The 19789-nt window shown below is 60.3% G+C and overlaps 1 protein-coding gene across 1 annotated transcript in view; it reads right to left on the bottom strand.

Moving 5' to 3' along the window:
* The window catches only part of LOC138066514 (otoferlin-like), a 117035-nt gene extending 98120 nt beyond the window's left edge, over positions 1-18915 (bottom strand). The window contains 2 exon segments of the mRNA XM_068936381.1: positions 18397-18454; positions 18792-18915. Of these exon segments, the coding sequence (XP_068792482.1) occupies positions 18397-18454; positions 18792-18915 (182 nt within the window).
* Between the last annotated feature and the right edge of the window lie 874 nt (positions 18916-19789).

Here is a 19789-nt window from a genome sequence, read left to right as displayed (position 1 = left end):
GGATTTGGGTGTTGTGTTGGGGGTGCGGGGCTTGTTTTCGGGCTGCTCAGTGGAGCTGGGCGTTGTGGTGGGGGTGCTGGCCTTGTGGTGGAGGTGCTGGGCTTGTGGTGGGGGTGCAGAGGGGATCTGGGCGTTGTGGTGGGGGTGCTGGGCATTGTGTTCGGGGTGGTGAGGGGATCTGGGCCTTGTGTTGTGGCTGCTGGACTTGTCATAGTGGTGCTGAGGGGATCTGGTCCTTGTGTTGGGGGTGCTGGGCGTGTTGTGCGAGTGCGGAGGGGATCTGGGGCTTGTGTTAGGGGTGCGCTGGGCTTGTCGTGGACGTGCTGACGGGATCTGGACATTGTGGTGGAGATGCTGGGCTTCTTATGGGGGTGCAGAGGGGATCTGGGCTGTGTGTTTGTTGTGTTGGGCTTGTGGGAGTGTAGAGGGGATCTAGGCTTGTTATGGGGGTGCTGAGGGGATCCGGACCTTCTTGTGGGGGTGCTGAGGGAATATGGGGCTTGTTTTCATGGTGCTGGGCTTGTCATGCAGGCTGCTGGGCTTTTTGTGGAAGTGCAGAGGGGAGCTGGGCGTGGTGTTGGAGTTGCTGGGCCTTGTTTTGGGGGTGCTGAGGGGATCTGGGCCTTGTTGTGGGGTTGCAGAGGGGATCGGGGCATTGTGTTGGGGGTGCTGGGCTTGTGGTAGGGGTGCTGAGGGGATCTGGGCGTTGTGGTGGGGGTGCTGAGGAGATCGGGGCCTTGTATTGCGGGTACTGAGGGGATCAGGGGCTTGTTTTCGAGGTGCTGGATGTGTTTTGGGAGTGCAGAGGGGATCAGGGCCTTGTGGTGGGAGTGCTGAGGGGAGGGATCTGGGCGTTGTGTTGGGGGTGCTGGGCTTGTGGTGGGAGTGCTGAGGGGAGCTAGGTCTTGCACTGGGGGTGCTGGGCTTGTTGCGGGAGTGCTGGGCTAGTGGTGGGTGTGCAGAGGGGATCCTGGTGTTGTGTTGGGGGTGCTGGGCTTGTGGTCGGGCTACTGATGGGATGTGGGCCTTGTGTCGGGGGAGCTGGTCTTGTAATGGGTTTGCAGAGGGGATCTGGGCCTTGTTTTGGGGTTGCTGAGGGGATCGGGGCGTTGTGTTGGGGGTGCTGGGCGTGTTGTGCCAGTGCGGAGGGGATCTGGGGCTTGTATTGGAGGTGTTGGGCCTGTTATGGGTGTGCAGAGGGGATCTGGGCTGTGTGTTTGTTGTGTTGAGCTTGTGGGAGAGCAGAAGGGATCTGGGCTTGTTTTTGAGGTGTTGGGCTTGTGTTGCGGGTGCTGGGCTTGTTTTGGGGGTGCAGAGGGGAGCTGGGCATTGTGTTGGAGGTGCTGGGCCTAGTTTTGGGGGATCTGGGTGTTGTGTTGGGGGTGCTAGGCTTGTTTTCGGGCTGCTCAGTGGAGCTGGGTGTTGTGTTGGGGGTGCTAGTCTTGTCATGAGGGTACTGAACGGGATCTGGGCGTTGTGTTGGGGGTGTTGGGCTTGTTGTGGGGGTGCTGAGGGTATCCGAGCGTTGTGTTGGGGGTGCTGCGCGTTGTTTTTGGAGTGCTGGGCTTGTGGTGGGGATGCTGAGGTGATTTAGGCTGTGTTTTTGGTGTGTTGGGCGTGTGGGAGTGCCTAGGGGATCTGGGCTATGTGTCGGTGGTGCTGACGGGATCTGGGCCTTGTTGTGGGGGTCCTGAGGGGATCTGGGGCTTGTTTTCGACGTGCTGTCCTTGTTTTGGGGGTGCTGGCCTTGTTTTGGGGGTGCAGAGGGGCTCTGGGCTTTGTTGTGGGGGTGCTGAGGGAATATGGGGCTTGTTTTCGAGGTGCTGGGCTTGTTTTGCAGGGGATCTGGACCTTCTTGTGGGAGTGCTGAGGGAATATGGGGCTTGTTTTCGAGGTGCTGGGCTTGTCATGCAGGCTGCTGGGCTTTTTGTGGAAGTGCAGAGGGGAGCTGGGCGTTGTGTTGAAGTTGTTGGGCCTTGTTTTGGGGGTGCTGAGGGGATGTGGGCCTTGTTTCGGGGGAGCTGGTCTTGTAAGGGGTTTGCTGAGGGGATGTGGGCCTTGTTTTGGGGTTGCTGAGGGGATCTGGGGCATTGTATTGGGGGTGCTGGGCTTGTCGTAGGGGTGCTGACGGGATCTGGGCTTTGTTTTTGAGGTGCTGGGCCTTTTTTCCATGGTGCAGAGGAAATCTGGGCATTGTGTTGGGGGTGCTGGGTTTGTGGTCGGGGGGCTGAGGGGATCAGGGCCTTGTGGTGGGGATGCTGAGGGGATCTGGGCGTTGTGTTGGGGGTGCTGGGCTTGTTGTGGGAGTGCTGGGCTAGTGGTGGGTGTGCAGAGGGGATCTGGGTCTTGTTGTGGGGGTGTCGGGCTTGTCATGGGGGTACTGAGGGGTCTGGGCCTTGTCTTGGGAGTGCTGGGCCTTGTGTTGGGGGTGCAGAGGAGATCTGGGCCGTGTGTTTGTTGTGTTGGGCTTGTGGGAGTGCTGAGGGGATCATTGGCTTGTTTTGGGGGTGCTGGGCTTGTGGTGGGGGTGCTGAGGGGATCTGGACTTGTTTTCGAGGTGCTGGGCTTGTCCTGCAGGGTGCTAGACTTGTTTTGGGGGTGCAGAGGGGAGCTGGGCATTGTGTTGGAGGTGCTGGGCCTTGTGTCGGGGGATCTGGGTGTTGTGTTGGGGGTGCTAGGCTTGTTTTCGGGCTGCTCACTGGAGATGAGTGTTGTGTTGGGGGTGCTGGTCTTGTCATGAGGGTACTGAAGGGGATCTGGGCGTTGTGTTGGGGGTGCTGGGCTTGTCATGGGGGTGCTGAGGGGATCTGGACCTTCTTGTGGGGGTGCTGAGGGAATATGGGGCTTGTTTTGAGGTGCTGGGCTTGTCATGCAGGCTGCTGGGCTTTTTGTGGAAGTGCAGAGGGGAGCTGGGTGTTGTGTTGGAGTTGCTGGGCCTTGTTTTGGGGGTGCTGAGGGGATGTGGGCCTTGTGTTGGGGGAGCTGGTCTTGTAAGGGGTTTGCTGAGGGGATCTGGGCCTTGTTTTGGGGTTGCTGAGGGGATCTGGGGCATTGTGTTGGGGGTGCTGGGCTTGTGGTAGGGGTGCTGTGGGGATCTGGACTTTGTTTTCGAGGTACTGGGCCTTTTTTCCGTGGGGCAGAGGAAATCTGGGCATTGTGTTGGGGGTGCTGGACTTGTGGTAGGGGTGCTGAGGGGATCTGGGCATTGCGTTGGGGGTGCAGGGCTTGTGGTGTGGCTGCTTAGGTGATCGGGGCGTTGTTTTGGAGGTGCGGGGCTTGTAGTGGGGGTGCTGAGGGGATCTGGGCTTTGTGTTGGGGGTGCTGAGGAGATTGGGGCCTTGTATTGGGGGTACTGAGGGGATCAGGGGCTTGTTTTCGAGGTGCTGGATGTGTTTTGGGAGTGCAGAGGGGATCAGGGCCTTGTGGTGGGGGTGCTGAGGGGATCTGGGCGTTGTGTTGGGGGTGCTGGGCTTGTGGTGGGGGTGCTGAGGAGAGCTAGGTCTTGCACTGGGGGTGCTGGGCCTTGTTTTGGGAGTGCAGATGGGATCAGGGCGTTGTGTTGGGGGTGTGGAGGGGATCTGGGCCGTGTGTTTGTTGTGTGGGGCGTGTGGGAGTGCTGAGGGGATCTGGGGCTTGTTTTTGGGGTGCTGGGCTTGTGATGGAGGATGCTGAGGGGATCTGGGCCTTGTGTTGGGTGCGCTGGGCTTGTGGTGGACGTGCTGATGGGATCTGGGCATTGTGGTGGAGGTGCTGGGCTTGTCGTAGGGGTACTGAGGGCTTGTCTGGGGAGTGCTGGGCCTTGTGTTGGGGGTGCTGAGGGGATGTGGGCCTTGTTTCGGGGGAGTTGGTCTTGTAATGGGTTTGCTGAGGGGATCTGGGCCTTGTTTTGGGGTTGCTGAGGGGATCGGGGCATTGTGTTGGGGGTACTGAGGGGATATGGGGCATGTTTTGGAGGTGCTGGATGTGCTTTGGGAGTGCAGAGGGGATCTGGGCCTTGTTGTGGGGGTGCTGAGGGGATCTGGGCGTTGCGTTGGGGGTGCAGGGCTTGTGGTGGGGCTGCTGAGGGGATCGGGGCGTTGTTTTGGAGGTGCTGGGCTTGTAGTGGGGGTGCTGAGGGGATCTGGCCATGTTTTCGAGGTGCTGGGCCTTTTTTCCGTGGTGCAGAGGAAATCTGGGCATTGTGTTTGTTGTGTTGGGCTTGTGGGAGTGCAGAGGGGATCTGGGTCTTGTTGTGGGGGTGTCGGGCTTGTCATGGGGGTACTGAGGGGTCTGGGCCTTGTCTTGGGAGTACTGGGCCTTGTGTTGGGAGTGAAGAGGAGATCTGGGCTGTGTGTTTGTTGTGTTCGGCTTGTGGAAGTGCAGAGGGGATCTGAGCTTGTCATGGGGGTGCTGAGGGGATCCGGACCTTCTTGTGGGGGTGTTGAGGGAATATGGGGCTTGTTTTCGAGGTGCTGGATGTGTTTTGGGAGTGCAGAGGGGATCAGGGCCTTGTGGTGGGGGTGCTGAGGGGATCTGGGCGTTGTGTTGGGGGTGCTGGGCTTGTGGTGCGGGTGCTGAGGAGAGCTAGGTCTTGCACTGGGGGTGCTGGGCTTGTTGTGGGAGTGCTGGGCTAGTGGTGGGTGTGCAGAGGGGATCTGGGTCTTGTTGTGGGGGTGTCAGGCTTGTCATGGGAGTACTGAGGGGTCTGGGCCTTGTCTTGGGAGTGCTGGGCCTTGTGTTGGCGGTGCAGAGGAGATCTGGGCCGTGTGTTTGTTGTGTTGGGCTTGTGGGAGTGCTGAGGGGATCATTGGCTTGTTTTGGGGGTGCTGGGCTTGTGGTGGGGGTGCTGAGGGGATCTGGGCTTGTTTTCGAGGTGCTGGGCTTGTCATGCAGGGTGCTAGCCTTGTTTTGGGGGTGCAGAGGGGAGCTGGGCATTGTGTTGGAGGTGCTGGGCCTTGTGTCGGGGGATCTGGGTGTTGTGTTGGGGGTGCTAGGCTTGTTTTCGGGCTGCTCACTGGAGATGAGTGTTGTGTTGGGGGTGCTGGGCTTGTGGTGGGGGTGCTGAGGGGATCTGGGCGTTGTGTTTGGGGTGCTGGGCTTTGTTGTGGGGGTGCTGAGGGGATCTGGGCATTGTTTTTGAGGTGCTGAGGGAATATGGGGCTTGTTTTGAGGTGCTGGGCTTGTCATGCAGGCTGCTGGGCTTTTTGTGGAAGTGCAGAGGGGAGCTGGGCGTTGTGTTGGAGTTGCTGGGCCTTGTTTTGGGGGTGCTGAGGGGATGTGGGCCTTGTGTCGGGGGAGGTCTTCTTGTAAGGGGTTTGCTGAGGGGATGTGGGCCTTGTTTTGGGGTTGCTGAGGGGATCTGGGGCATTGTGTTGGGGGTGCTGGACTTGTGGTAGGGGTGCTGAGGGGATCTGGGCATTGCGTTGGGGGTGCAGGGCTTGTGGTGCGGCTGCTGAGGTGATCGGGGCGTTGTTTTGGAGGTGCGGGGCTTGTAGTGGGGGTGCTGAGGGGATCTGGGCTTTGTGTTGGGGGTGCTGAGGAGATCGGGGCCTTGTATTGGGGGTACTGAGGGGATCAGGGGCTTGTTTTCGAGGTGCTGGATGTGTTTTGGGAGTGCAGAGGGGATCAGGGCCTTGTGGTGGGGGTGCTGAGGGGATCTGGGCGTTGTGTTGGGGGTGCTGGGCTTGTGGTGAGGGTGCTGAGGAGAGCTAGGTCTTGCACTGGGGGTGCTGGGCTTGTTGTGGGAGTGCAGATGGGATCAGGGCCTTGTTTTGGGGGTGCGGAGGGGATCTGGGCCGTGTGTTTGTTGTGTGGGGCGTGTGGGAGTGCTGAGGGGATCTGGGGCTTGTTTTTGGGGTGCTGGGCTTGTGATGGAGGATGCTGAGGGGATCTGGGCCTTGTGTTGGGTGCGCTGGGCTTGTGGTGGACGTGCTGACGGGATCTGGGCATTGTGGTGGAGGTGCTGGGCTTGTCGTAGGGGTACTGAGGGGTCTGGGCCTTGTCTGGGGAGTGCTGGGCCTTGTCTTCGGGGTGCTGAGGGGATGTGGGCCTTGTTTCGGGGGAGCTGGTCTTGTAATGGGTTTGCTGAGGGGATCTGGGCCTTGTTTTGGGGTTGCTGAGGGGATCGGGGCATTGTGTTGGGGGTGCTGGGCTTGTTATGGGGGTGCAGAGGGGATCTGGGCTGTGTGTTTGTTGTGTTGGGCTTGTGGGAGTGCAGAGGGGATCTGGGCTTGTCATGGGGGTGCTGAGGGGATCCGGACCTTCTTGTGGGGGTGCTGAGGGAATATGGGGCTTGTTTTCATGGTGCTGGGCTTGTCATGCAGGCTGCTGGGCTTTTTGTGGAAGTGCAGAGGGGAGCTGGGCGTTGTGTTGGAGTTGCTGGGCGTTGTTTTGGGAGTGCTGAGGGGATGTGGGCCTTGTGTTGGGGGAGCTGGTCTTGTAACGGGTTTGCTGAGGGGATCTAGGCCCTGTTTTGGGGTTGCTGAGGAGATCTGGGCATTGTGTTGGGGGTGCTGGACTTGTGGTAGGGGTGTTGAGGGGATCTGGGCATTGCGTTGGGGGTGCAGGGCTTGTGGTGGGCGTGCTGAGGTGATCGGGGCGTTGTTTTGGAGGTGCGGGGCTTGTAGTGGGGGTGCTGAGGGGATCTGGGCTTCTTTTCGAGGTACTGGGCCTTTTTTCCGTGGTGCAGAGGAAATCTGGGCATTGTGTTGGGGGTGCTGGGCTTATGGTGGGGGTGCAGAGGGGATCTGGGCTTTGTGTTGGGGGTGCTGAGGAGATCGGGGCCTTGTATTGCGGGTACTGAGGGGATCAGGGGCTTGTTTTCGAGGTGCTGGATGTGTTTTGGGAGTGCAGAGGGGATCAGGGCCTTGTGGTGGGGGTGCTGAGGGGATCTGGGCGTTGTGTTGGGGGTGCTGGGCTTGTGGTGGGGGTGCTGAGGAGAGCTAGGTCTTGCACTGAGGGTGCTGGGCTTGTTGTGGGAGTGCTGGGCCTTGTTTTGGGAGTGCAGATGAGATCAGGGCCTTGTTTTGGGGGTGCGGAGGGGATCTGGGCCGTGTGTTTGTTGTGTGGGGCGTGTGGGAGTGCTGAGGGGAACTGGGGCTTGTTTTTGGGGTGCTGGGCTTGTGATGCAGGGTGCTGAGGGGATCAGGGCCTTGTGTTGGGGGTGCTGGGCGTGTTGTGCGAGTGCGGAGGGGATCTGGGGCTTGTGTTGGGTGCGCTGGGCTTGTGGTGGGGGTGCTGAGGGGATCTCGGCTTGTTTTCGAGGTGCTGGGCTTGTCATGCAGGGTGCTAGCCTTTTTTTGGGGGTGCAGAGGGGAGCTGGGCATTGTGTTGGAGGTGCTGGGCCTTGTTTTGGGGGATTTGGGTGTTGTGTTGGGGGTGCGGGGCTTGTTTTCGGGCTGCTCAGTGGAGCTGGGTGTTGTGTTGGGGGTGCTGGGCTTGTCATGAGGGTACTGAATGGGATCGGGGCATTGTTTTTGGGGTGCTGGACTTGTGGTGGGGGTGCTGAGGGGATCTGGGCGTTGTGGTGGGGGTGCTGGCCTTGTGGTGGAGGTGCTGGGCTTGTGGTGGGGGTGCAGAGGGGATCTGGGCGTTGTGGTGGGGGTGCTGGGCATTGTGTTCGGGGTGGTGAGGGGATCTGGGCCTTGTGTTGTGGCTGCTGGACTTGTCATAGTGGTGCTGAGGGGATCTGGTCCTTGTGTTGGGGGTGCTGGGCGTGTTGTGCGAGTGCGGAGGGGATCTGGGGCTTGTGTTAGGGGTGCGCTGGGCTTGTCGTGGACGTGCTGACGGGATCTGGACATTGTGGTGGAGATGCTGGGCTTCTTATGGGGGTGCAGAGGGGATCTGGGCTGTGTGTTTGTTGTGTTGGGCTTGTGGGAGTGTAGAGGGGATCTAGGCTTGTTATGGGGGTGCTGAGGGGATCCGGACCTTCTTGTGGGGGTGCTGAGGGAATATGGGGCTTGTTTTCATGGTGCTGGGCTTGTCATGCAGGCTGCTGGGCTTTTTGTGGAAGTGCAGAGGGGAGCTGGGCGTGGTGTTGGAGTTGCTGGGCCTTGTTTTGGGGGTGCTGAGGGGATCTGGGCCTTGTTGTGGGGTTGCAGAGGGGATCGGGGCATTGTGTTGGGGGTGCTGGGCTTGTGGTAGGGGTGCTGAGGGGATCTGGGCGTTGTGGTGGGGGTGCTGAGGAGATCGGGGCCTTGTATTGGGGGTACTGAGGGGATCAGGGGCTTGTTTTCGAGGTGCTGGATGTGTTTTGGGAGTGCAGAGGGGATCAGGGCCTTGTGGTGGGAGTGCTGAGGGGAGGGATCTGGGCGTTGTGTTGGGGGTGCTGGGCTTGTGGTGGGAGTGCTGAGGGGAGCTAGGTCTTGCACTGGGGGTGCTGGGCTTGTTGCGGGAGTGCTGGGCTAGTGGTGGGTGTGCAGAGGGGATCCTGGTGTTGTGTTGGGGGTGCTGGGCTTGTGGTCGGGCTACTGATGGGATGTGGGCCTTGTGTCGGGGGAGCTGGTCTTGTAATGGGTTTGCAGAGGGGATCTGGGCCTTGTTTTGGGGTTGCTGAGGGGATCGGGGCGTTGTGTTGGGGGTGCTGGGCGTGTTGTGCCAGTGCGGAGGGGATCTGGGGCTTGTATTGGAGGTGTTGGGCCTGTTATGGGTGTGCAGAGGGGATCTGGGCTGTGTGTTTGTTGTGTTGAGCTTGTGGGAGAGCAGAAGGGATCTGGGCTTGTTTTTGAGGTGTTGGGCTTGTGTTGCGGGTGCTGGGCTTGTTTTGGGGGTGCAGAGGGGAGCTGGGCATTGTGTTGGAGGTGCTGGGCCTAGTTTTGGGGGATCTGGGTGTTGTGTTGGGGGTGCTAGGCTTGTTTTCGGGCTGCTCAGTGGAGCTGGGTGTTGTGTTGGGGGTGCTAGTCTTGTCATGAGGGTACTGAACGGGATCTGGGCGTTGTGTTGGGGGTGTTGGGCTTGTTGTGGGGGTGCTGAGGGTATCCGAGCGTTGTGTTGGGGGTGCTGCGCGTTGTTTTTGGAGTGCTGGGCTTGTGGTGGGGATGCTGAGGTGATTTAGGCTGTGTTTTTGGTGTGTTGGGCGTGTGGGAGTGCCTAGGGGATCTGGGCTATGTGTCGGTGGTGCTGACGGGATCTGGGCCTTGTTGTGGGGGTCCTGAGGGGATCTGGGGCTTGTTTTCGACGTGCTGTCCTTGTTTTGGGGGTGCTGGCCTTGTTTTGGGGGTGCAGAGGGGCTCTGGGCTTTGTTGTGGGGGTGCTGAGGGAATATGGGGCTTGTTTTCGAGGTGCTGGGCTTGTTTTGCAGGGGATCTGGGCTTTTTGTGGGGGTGCTGAGGGGATGTGGGCCTTGTGTCGGGGGAGCTGGTCTTGTAATGGGTTTGCTGAGGGGATGTCGGCCTTGTTTTCGGGTTGCTGAGGGGATCGGGGCATTGTGGTGGGGGTGCTGGGCTTGTGGTGGGGGTGCTGAGGAGAGCTAGGTCTTGCACTGGGGGTGCTGGGCTTGTTGTGGGAGTGCTGGGCTAGTGGTGGGTGTGCAGAGGGGATCTGGGTCTTGTTGTGGGGGTGTCGGGCTTGTCATGGGGGTACTGAGGGGTCTGGGCCTTGTCTTGGGAGTACTGGGCCTTGCGTTGGGGGTGCAGAGGAGATCTGGGCCGTGTGTTTGTTGTGTTGGGCTTGTGGGAGTGCTGAGGGGATCATTGGCTTGTTTTGGGGGTGCTGGGCTTGTCATGCAGGGTGCTAGCCTTGTTTTGGGGGTGCAGAGGGGAGCTGGGCATTGTGTTGGAGGTGCTGGGCCTTGTGTCGGGGGATCTGGGTGTTGTGTTGGGGGTGCTAGGCTTGTTTTCAGGCTGCTCAGTGGAGCTGAGCGTTGTGTTGGGGGTGCTGGTCTTGTCATGAGGGTACTGAAGGGGATCGGGGCATTGTGTTGGGGGTGCTGGGCTTGTGGTGGGGGTGCTGATTGGATCTGGGCGTTGTGTTCGGGGTGCTGGGCTTTGTTGTGGGGGTGCTGAGTGGATCTGGGCATTGTTTCTGAGGTGCTGGGCTTTGTTGTGGGGGTGCAGAGGGGATCTGGGCCTTGTGTTGGGCGTGCTGGGTGTGTTATGCGAGTGCGGAGGGGATCTGGGGCTTGTTGTGGGGGTGCTGAGGGGATCTGGGCATGGTGTTGGAGGTGTTGGGCTTGTCATAGGGGTACTGAGGGGTCTGGGCCTTGTCTTGGGAGTGCTGGGCCTTGTGTTGGGGCTGGTCGAGGGGATCTGGGCGGTGTGTTTGTTGTGTTGAGCTTGTGGGAGTGCTGAGGGGATCTGGACATTGTGTTGGGAGTGCTGGGCTTGTCATGGAGGGTGCTGAGGGGATTTGGGCCTTGTATTTGGGAGAGCTGGGCTTGTCGTGGGTGTGCTGAGGAAAGCTAGGTTTTTTTTTAGGGCTGCTAGGCCTTGTTTTCGGAGTGCAGAGGGGATCAGGGCCTTGTGTTGGCGGTGCGGAGAGGATCTGGGTGGTGTGTTTGTTGTGTTGGGCTTGGGGGAGTGCCGAGGGGGTCTGGGGCTTGTGTTGGGAGTGCTGGGCTTGTGGTGGGGGTGCTGAGGGGATCTGGGCATTGCGTTGGGGGTGCAGGGCTTGTGGTGGGGTTGCTGAGGGGATCGGGACGTTGTTTTCGAGGTGCTGGGCTTGTAGTGGGGGTGCTGAGGGGATCTGGCCTTGTTTTCGACGTGCTGGGCCTTTTTTCCGTGGTGCAGAGGAGATCTGGGCATTGTGTTGGGGGTGGTGGGCTTGTGGTGGGGGTGCTGAGGAGAGCTAGGTCTTGCACTGGGGGTGCTGGGCTTGTTGTGGGAGTGCTGGGCTAGTGGTGGGTGTGCAGAGCAGATCTGAGTCTTGTTGTGGGGGTGTCGGGCTTGTCATGGGGGTACTGAGGGGTCTGGGCCTTGTCTTGGGAGTACTGATCGCTGATCGGGGAGTACTGATCCGGGCCTTGCGTTGGGGGTGAAGAGGAGATCTGGGCTGTGTGTTTGTTGTGTTGGGCTTGGGGGAGTGCCGAGGGGGTCTGGGGCTTGTGGTGGGGGTGCTGGGCTTGTCGTGGAGGTGCTGAGGGGAATCTGTGCTTGTTTTCGAGGTGCTGGGCTTGTCATGCAGGGTGCTAGCCTTGTTTTGGGGGTGCAGAGGGGAGCTGGGCAATGTGTTGGAGGTGCTGGGCCTAGTTTTGGGGGATCTGGGTGTTGTGTTGGGGGTGCTGGTCTTGTCATGAGGGTACTGAACGGGATCGGGGCGTTGTGTTGGGGGTGCTGGGCTTGTGGTGGGGGTGCAGAGGGGATCTGGGCCTTGTGTTGGGGGTGCTGGACTTGTCCTAGTGGTGCAGAGGGGATCTGGGCGTTGTGTTGGGGGTGCTGGACTTGTCATAGTGGTGCTGAGGGGATCTGGGCTTGTGTTAGGGGTGCTGGGCGTGTTGTGCGAGTGCGGAGGGGATCTGGGGCTTGTACTGGAGGTGTTGGGCCTGTTATGGGTGTGCAGAGGGGATCTGGGCTGTGTGTTTGTTGTGTTGGGCTTGTGGGAGTGCAGAGGGGATCTGGGCTTGTCATGGGGGTGCTGAGGGGATCTGGACCTTCTTGTGGGAGTGCTGAGGGAATATGGGGCTTGTTTTCGAGGTGCTGGGCTTGTCATGCAGGCTGCTGGGCTTTTTGTGGAAGTGCAGAGGGGAGCTGGGCGTTGTGTTGAAGTTGTTGGGCCTTGTTTTGGGGGTGCTGAGGGGATGTGGGCCTTGTTTCGGGGGAGCTGGTCTTGTAATGGGTTTGCTGAGGGGATGTGGGCCTTGTTTTGGGGTTGCTGAGGGGATCTGGGGCATTGTATTGGGGGTGCTGGGCTTGTCGTAGGGGTGCTGACGGGATCTGGGCTTTGTTTTTGAGGTGCTGGGCCTTTTTTCCATGGTGCAGAGGAAATCTGGGCATTGTGTTGGGGGTGCTGGGTTTGTGGTCGGGGGGCTGAGGGGATCAGGGCCTTGTGGTGGGGATGCTGAGGGGATCTGGGCGTTGTGGTGGGGGTGCAGAGGGGATCTGGGCGTTGTGTTGGGGGTGCTGAGGAGATCGGGGCCTTGTATTGGGGGTACTGAGGGGATCAGGGGCTTGTTTTCGAGGTGCTGGATGTGTTTTGGGAGTGCAGAGGGGATCAGGGCCTTGTGGTGGGGGTGCTGAGGGGATCTGGGCTTTGTGTTGGGGGTGCTGGGCTTGTGGTGGGGGTGCTGAGGAGAGCTAGGTCTTGCACTGGGGGTGCTGGGCTTGTTGCGGGAGTGCTGGGCTTGTGGTGGGGATGCTGAGGTGATTTAGGCCGTGTTTTTGTTGTGTTGGGCGTGTGGGAGTGCCTAGGGGATCTGGGCCTTGTTGTGGGGGTGCAGAGGGGATCTGGGGATTGTTTTCGAGGTTCTGGGCTTGTGTTGCGGGTGCGGGCCTTATTGTGGGGGTGCAGAGGGGATCTGGGCCTTGTTGTGGGGGTGCTGAGGGGATCTGGGATTGTTTTCGAGGTGCTGGGCTTGTGTTGCGGGTGCTGGCCGTGTTTTGGGGGTCCTGAGGGGAGCTGGGCATTGTGTTGGGGGTGCCGGGCTTTGTTGTGGGGGTGCAGAGGGGATCTGGGCATTGTGTTGGGGGTGCTGGGCTTGTGGTGGGGTTGCAGAGGGGATCTGGGCATTGTTTTTGAGGTGCTGGGCTTGTCGTGGGGATGCTGAGGGGATCTGGGCGTTGTGGTGGGGATGCTGGGCTTGTGGTGGGGTTGCAGTGGGGATCTGGGCGTTGTGCTGGGAGTTCTGCGCTTGTCGTGGGTGTGCTGAGGGCAGCTAGGCGTTGTGTTGTGGGTGCTGGGCTTGTGGTGGGGTTGCAGAGGGGATCTGGGCATTGTGTTGGGGGTGCAGGGCTTTTGGTGGGGATGCTGAGGGGATCTGGGCATTGTTTTTTAGGTGCTGGGCTTTGTTGTCGGGGTGCTGAGGGGATCTGGGCTTGTTTTTGGGGTGCTGGGCCTTTTTTCCGTGATGCAGAGGAGATCTTGGCCTTGTTTTGGAGATGCTGGGCTTGTGGTCGGGGTGCTGAGGCTTTCTGGGCATTGTGTTGGGCGTTCTCGGCTTGTCATGGGAGTGCTGAGGGGATCAGGGGCTTGTTTTCGAGGTGCTGGGCTTGTAGTGGTGGTTTTGAGGGGGTCTGGGCATTGTGTTGGGGGATCTGGACCTTGTTTTTGGGGGTGCTGAGGGGATCTGGGGCTTGTGTTGGGAGATCTGGGCTTGTGGTGGGGTTGCAGAGGGGATCTGGGGTTTCTTTTGGAGGTGTTGGGCTTGTTGTGGGGGTGCTGAGGGGATGTGGGCGTTGTTTTGGAGATGCTGGGCTTGTGATGGGGGAGCTAAGGGGATCTGGGTATTGTATTGGGGGTACTGTGCCTTGTTTTGATGGGGGTGCGGAGGGTATCTGGGCATTGTTTTGGAGGTGTTGGGCTTGTCATGGGGGTACTGAGCGGTCTGGGCCTTGTTTTGGGAGTGCTGGGCTTGTGTTGGTGGTTCTGAGGGGAGCTGGGCCGTTTGTTGTGTTGGGCTTGTTGGAGTGCTAATTGGATCTGGGCCTTGTATTGGAGATGCTGCGCTTTGTTTTGGTGATGCTGAGGGGATCTGGGCCTTGTTTTGGGGTTGCTGAGGGGATCGGGGCGTTGTGTTGGGGGTGCTGGGCTTGTGGTAGGGGTGCTGAGGGGATCTGGGCATTGCGTTGGGGGTGCAGGGCTTGTGGTGGGGTTGCTGAGGGGATCGGGACGTTGTTTTCGAGGTGCTGGGCTTGTAGTGGGGGTGCTGAGGGGATCTGGCCTTGTTTTCGACGTGCTGGGCCTTTTTTCCGTGGAGCAGAGGAGATCTGGGCATTGTGTTAGGGGTGCTGGGCTTGTGGTGGGGGTGCGGAGGGGATCTGGGCGTTGTGTTTGGGGTGCTGGGCTTTGTTGTGGGGGTGCTTAGGGGATCTGGGCCTTGTGTTGGGGGTGCTGGACTTGTCATAGTGGTGCTGAGGGGATCTGGGCATTGCGTTGGGGGTGCAGAGGGGATCTGGGCGTTGTGGTGGGGCTGCTGAGGTGATCGGGGCATTGTTTTGGAGGTGCGGGGCTTGTAGTGGGGGTGCTGAGGGGATCTGGGCTTCTTTTCGAGGTGCTGGGCCTTTTTTTCCGTGGTGTAGAGGAGATCTGGGCGTTGTGTTGGGGGTGCTGGGCTTGTGGTGGGGGTGCTGAGGGGATCTGGGCGTTGTGGTGGGGGTGCTCAGGAGATCGGGGCCTTGTATTGGGGGTACTGAGGGGATCAGGGGCTTGTTTTTGAGGTGCTGGATGTGTTTTGGGAGTGCAGAGGGGATCAGGGCCTTGTGGTGGGGGTGCTGAGGGGATCTGGGCGTTGTGTTGGGGGTGCTGGGCTTGTGGTGGGGGTGCTGAGGAGAGCTAGGTCTTGCACTGGGGTGCTGGGCTTGTTGTGGGAGTGCTGGGCCTTGTTTTGGTAGTGCAGATGGGATCAGGGCCTTGTTTTGGGGGTGCGGAGGGGATCTGGGTGGTGTGTTTGTTGTGTTGGGCTTGGGGGAGTGCCGAGGGGGTCTGGGGCTTGTGTTGGGAGTGCTGGGCTTGTGATGGAGGATGCTGAGGGGATCATGGGCTTGTTTTCAAGGTGCTGCTGGGCTTGTCATGCAGGCTGCTGGGCTTTTTGTAGAAGTGCAGAGGGGAGCTGGGCGTTGTGTTGGAGCTGCTGGGCCTTGTTTTTGGGGATCTGGGTGTTGTGTTGGGGGTGCTAGGCTTGTTTTCGGGCTGCTCAGTGGAGCTGAGTGTTGTGTTGGGGGTTCTGGTCTTGTCATGAGGGTACTGAACGGGATCGGGGCGTTGTGTTGGGGGTGCAGGGCTTGTGGTGGGGGTGCTGAGGGGATCTGGGCGTTGTGTTTGGGGTGCTGGGCTTTGTTGTGGGGGTGCTTAGGGGATCTGGGCATTGTTTTTGAAGTGCTGGGCTTTGTTGTGGGGGTGCCGAGGGGATCTGGGCATTGTTTTTGAGGTGCTGGACTTGTCATAGTGGTGCTGAGGGGATCTGGGCTTGTGTTAGGGGTGCTGGGTGTGTTGTGCGAGTGCGGAGGGGATCTGGGGCTTGTATTGGAGGTGTTGGGCCTGTTATGGGTGTGCAGAGGGGATCTGGGCTGTGTGTTTGTTGTGTTGAGCTTGTGGGAGTGTTGAGGGGATCTGGGCTTGTTTTTGAGGTGATGGGCTTGTGTTGCGGGGGCTGGGCTTTTTTTGGGGGGTGCAGAGGGGAGCTGGGCATTGTGTTGGAGGTGCTGGGCCTTGTTTTGGGGGATCTGGGTGTTGTGTTGGGGGTGCTAGGCTTGTTTTCGGGCTGCTCAGTGGAGCTGGGTGTTGTGTTGGGGGTGCTAGTCTTGTCATGAGCGTACTGAACGGGATCTGGGCATTGTGTTGGGGGTGCTGGACTTGTGGTGGGGGTGCTGAGGGGATCTGGGCATTGTTTTGGAGGTGCTGGCCTTGTGGTGGGAGTGCCTAGGGGATCTGGGCTGTGTGTTGGGGGTTGCTCATGGGATCTGGGCGTTGTGGTGGGGCTGCTGAGGGGATCTGGGCTTGTTTTCGAGGTGCTGGGCTTGTCATGCAGGCTGCTGGGCTTTTTGTAGAAGTGCAGAGGGGAGCTGGGCGTTGTGTTGGAGCTGCTGGGCCTTGTTTTGGGGGTGCTGAGGGGATCTGGGCCTTGTTTTCGGGTTGCTGAGGGGATCGGGGCATTGTGTTGGGGGTGCTGGGCTTGTGGTAGGGGTACTGAGGGGATCTGGGCATTGCGTTGGGGGTGCAGGGCTTGTGGTGGGGTTGCTGAGGGGATCGGGACGTTGTTTTCAAGGTGCTGGGCTTGTAGTGGGGGTGCTGAGGGGATCTGGCCTTGTTTTCGACGTGCTGGGCCTTTTTTCCGTGGTGCAGAGGAGATCTGGGCATTGTGTTGGGGGTGCTGGGCTTGTGGTGGGGGTGCTGAGGGGATCTGGGCGTTGTGGTGGGGGTGCTGGGCTTGTGGTGGGGGTGCTGAGGGGATCTGGGCATTGTTTTTGAAGTGCTGGGCTTTGTTGTGGGGGTGCCGAGGGGATCTGGGCATTGTTTTTGAGGTGCTGGACTTGTCATAGTGGTGCTGAGGGGATCTGGGCTTGTCATGGGGGTGCTGAGGGGATCTGGACCTTCTTGTGGGGGTGCTGAGGGAATATGGGGCTTGTTTTGAGGTGCTGGGCTTGTCATGCAGGCTGCTGGGCTTTTTGTGGAAGTGCAGAGGGGAGCTGGGGCATTGTGTTGGGGGTGCAGGGCTTGTGGTGGGGGTGCTGAGGGGATCGGGGCATTTTGTAGGGGGTGCTGGGCTTGTGATAGGGGTGCTGAGGGCATGTGGGCATTGCGTTGGGGGTGCAGAGGGGATCTGGGCATTGTGGTGGGGCTGCTGAGGGGATCTCGGGCATTGTTTTGGAGATGCGGGGCTTGTAGTGGGGGTGCTGAGGGGATCTGGCCATGTTTTCGAGGTGCTGGGCCTTTTTTTCCGTGGTGCAGAGGAGATCTGGGCATTGTGTTGGGGGTGCTGGGCTTGTGGTGGGGGTGCTGAGGGGATCTGGGCGTTGTGGTGGGGGTGCTGAGGAGAACGGGGCCTTGTATTGGGGGTACTGAGGGGCTCAGGGGCTTGTTTTCGAGGTGCTGGATGTGTTTTGGGAGTGCAGAGGGGATCAGGGCCTTGTGGTGGGGGTACTGAGGGGATCTGGGCATTGTGTTGGGGGTGCTGGGCTTGTGGTGGAGGTGCTGAGGGGATCTGGGCGTTGTGTTTGGGGTGCTGGGCTTGTGGTGGGGGTGCTGGGATAGTGGTGGGTGTGCAGAGGGGATCTGGGTCTTGTTGTGGGGGTGTCAGGCTTGTCATGGGAGTACTGAGGGGTCTGGGCCTTGTCTTGGGAGTGCTGGGCCTTGTGTTGGCGGTGCAGAGGAGATCTGGGCCGTGTGTTTGTTGTGTTGGGCTTGTGGGAGTGCTGAGGGGATCATGGGCTTGTTTTGGGGGTGCTGGGATTGTCATGCAGGGTGCTAGCCTTGTTTTGGGGGTGCAGAGGGGAGCTGGGCATTGTGTTGGAGGTACTGAAGGGGATCGGGGCGTTGTGTTGGGAGTGCTGGGCCTTGTTTTGGGGGTGCTTAGGGGATGTGGGCCTTGTGTCCGGGGAGCTGGTCTTGTAATGGGTTTGCTGAGGGAATCTGGGCCTTGTTCTGGGGTTGCTGAGGGGATCTGGGCGTTGTGGTGGGGGTGCTGAGGAGATCGGGGCGTTGTGTTGGGGGTGTTGGGGTTTGTTTTGGGGTTTCCGAGCGGATCTGGGCCTTGTGTTGGGGGTGCTGGGCTTGTCATGGGGGTGCTGTGGGCATCTGGGCCTTGTATTTGGGGTGCTGGGCATGACCTGGGGTTTGTAGCGGGGATCTCGGCGGTGTGTTGGGGGTGCTGAGGGGTTCTGGGTGTTATGTTCGGGGTACTGGGCTTATCGGCATCCTGAGGGGATCTGCGCATTGTTTTGGGAGTGCAGAGACTGTGTCGATGGCTCCTTGAAAGCCTCAGCTGCAGCCTCTTGAATGGGGCTACTCACCCCCCGGCAGGCAGCCTGCATGCCCTCCACCACTGCGTGTGCCATGGCTCATGCAGCTTCCCGATTGTTCTTGTCCACGCCTCCGGAGGCCTCCGCAGATGCTTGGAGCTGCAGCTCACCTGGGTCACAACAAGGCACGAGGCATGTGGCCGCTCCTCTTGCCCACAGCCCCTTGGCAGCACACGCAGCGACACAGTCACAGCTCTGCCTTCCCCTCTGAGTGGCATGCCACCACACCTCTGCCTCAGCACTCCTGCCTAGCTGAGAGCCACCAGAGCCACTGCCAGGGGCTGCTGTTGGCCAGGCAAGAGCCAGCACTACCTGGGCATCTTCCATAGGCAGCATGGGGGCACTCGCATGCTGCCCAATGTTTCTTTGCTCCACCTGGGAGGCAGAAAGCAGGTGACAACCCTCCCTCAGGGCTCCCTTTTGCCCCTGAGCAGGCACCCCTGTGCCAGGCAGGCCCCAAAGGCACTCAGCCTTGCCGCACAGAGGGGCCCTGCAGACACACCTGCACTGGGCGCCTGGGCTGTGTCTCAGCACCAGGCAGCCTTTCGGGCAGCTCTGCGGCAGCCTTTCCATTTACCCTGGCCCTCCCTAAGCCATTGCCTGCTCTTCAGCACTCCCAACACCCATCCCCTCCTTGGCCTCTGCACCTCAGCCACACCATGAGCACCTCTCTGCCTCTGGGCTCCATCCTGCCCTCAGTCTCCCCAGGGCCACGCCGCAGCTGCAAGGCCCGCAGGCACACATTCAGGGAGCCCCCCGCATCACGGTCTCTCGCACAGCCTGATGCCCTGCAGCCAAGGCCTCTGCCTACCCTGCCTCCTGCCTTGCTCCACACTCCTCCTCCGCTTCCTTGTGCACCACACAGGCTGCTGCAAGAAGAGGCACACACAGAGTGAGCGAGGGCAGCTCCTCTGCCAAGCCTTGCCTGCGCCAGAGGCACGTGGGCGCCGGCAGTGGCGGCGATTTCTTGCTGCGACCAGCTGCACAGTGCCGCACTCACTCTTGCATGTGGTTGCTCACCTCCAGCCTCCTCCTTCCTCTCTCTCTGCCTCAAATTGTCCTCGGCAGAGCTCTCGCACTAGTGCAGCACGAGTGTGCTGCTGGCTCTTTTGCATGAGCAGCAGCCCCTTGCTTCTTCTCAGGCAAGCCCTTGCTCTCCGCCTCTTGCCGCCTCTGCGCCTGCTCCGTCCCCCACTTGCCTCTCACCTGCCCTTCTGCAGCAGCCCAAGATGATGCCTTCGAGCCTCCGATGCGCCAGCAGCGCCCCACCAGCAATCTCGCAGGCCCTGTCCCGTTGGGCACCTGAGGGCCGAGGCAGCTTGCACCTCATGCCCAGTTTGCGCTCTGGGCCTCTGGAGGCTTCTGCACGATGCGCTGGCGATGTCTCACGTGCGCCGGCCACTCTTTGTGTGCAACTTTTGGGAGGCAGTCCAGCAGCTCATGGCCTTCATCGCTCACCAACACCGCCTGGTTGTCAGCACAACGGAGCCGGCTCTGCCTGTGCAGTGCACATATTGCTGTTGCCCTCTTCTCAGCACCCCCCCACCACAATCCTCTCTTGGCCTCGGCAGCTCAGCACGGCCATGCCCACCTCTCTGCCTCTGGGCTGCATCCTGCTCTGCCCCGGCCTGCGCCTCCCCCCGCTCCTGCGGCACCTGCCCAGGCCACAGGCACACACTAGTGCCCTCCCCATTCCAGCACCTGCCGCAGGGGCAGACCTCTGCAGCCAAGGCCTCCCCTTGCCCTGCCTCCCGCCTCTCTGCCCCCAAAACACCCCCAGCGCCCCCAACCCCCAGATCCCCCCCGCACCCCCCACAACCCCCAGATCCCCTCAGCAGGGACAGACAAGGCTTCACTCCCCGCCCCACGCTGCCATCCACAACCCGCCAATCAGGACACAGCTAACACTCCCACACCCACCAATCAGGAGGCTCCTACCGCAGCTGTTGCTCCGGCACCTTCTAGAAGCTTCCCCGGGCCAGCAGGGAGTGAGGAAATGCCCAGAGAAAACGGGCTCCGGAGAAAAGGAGTAATGGAGCCACAACCAGCTGCTCGGGGGGAGAGGGCATCCCACCCCCTGCCCCTGCGCCTGACTCCGTAACCCCCGAGTGAAAATTAATCAGGAACGCCCCAAGGAAATGGCTGGGGGGGGGGGGGTGAGGGGAAAGGGGGAGCTGCTGAAAAACAAAGAACAGCCAAACCCC

This window comes from Struthio camelus, chromosome 3, assembly GCF_040807025.1.
Source record: "Struthio camelus isolate bStrCam1 chromosome 3, bStrCam1.hap1, whole genome shotgun sequence".
NCBI lineage: Eukaryota > Metazoa > Chordata > Aves > Struthioniformes > Struthionidae > Struthio > Struthio camelus.
The sequence above is the reverse complement of the archived record's forward strand: the minus strand, read 5'-3'. Positions and strand labels throughout refer to the sequence as shown.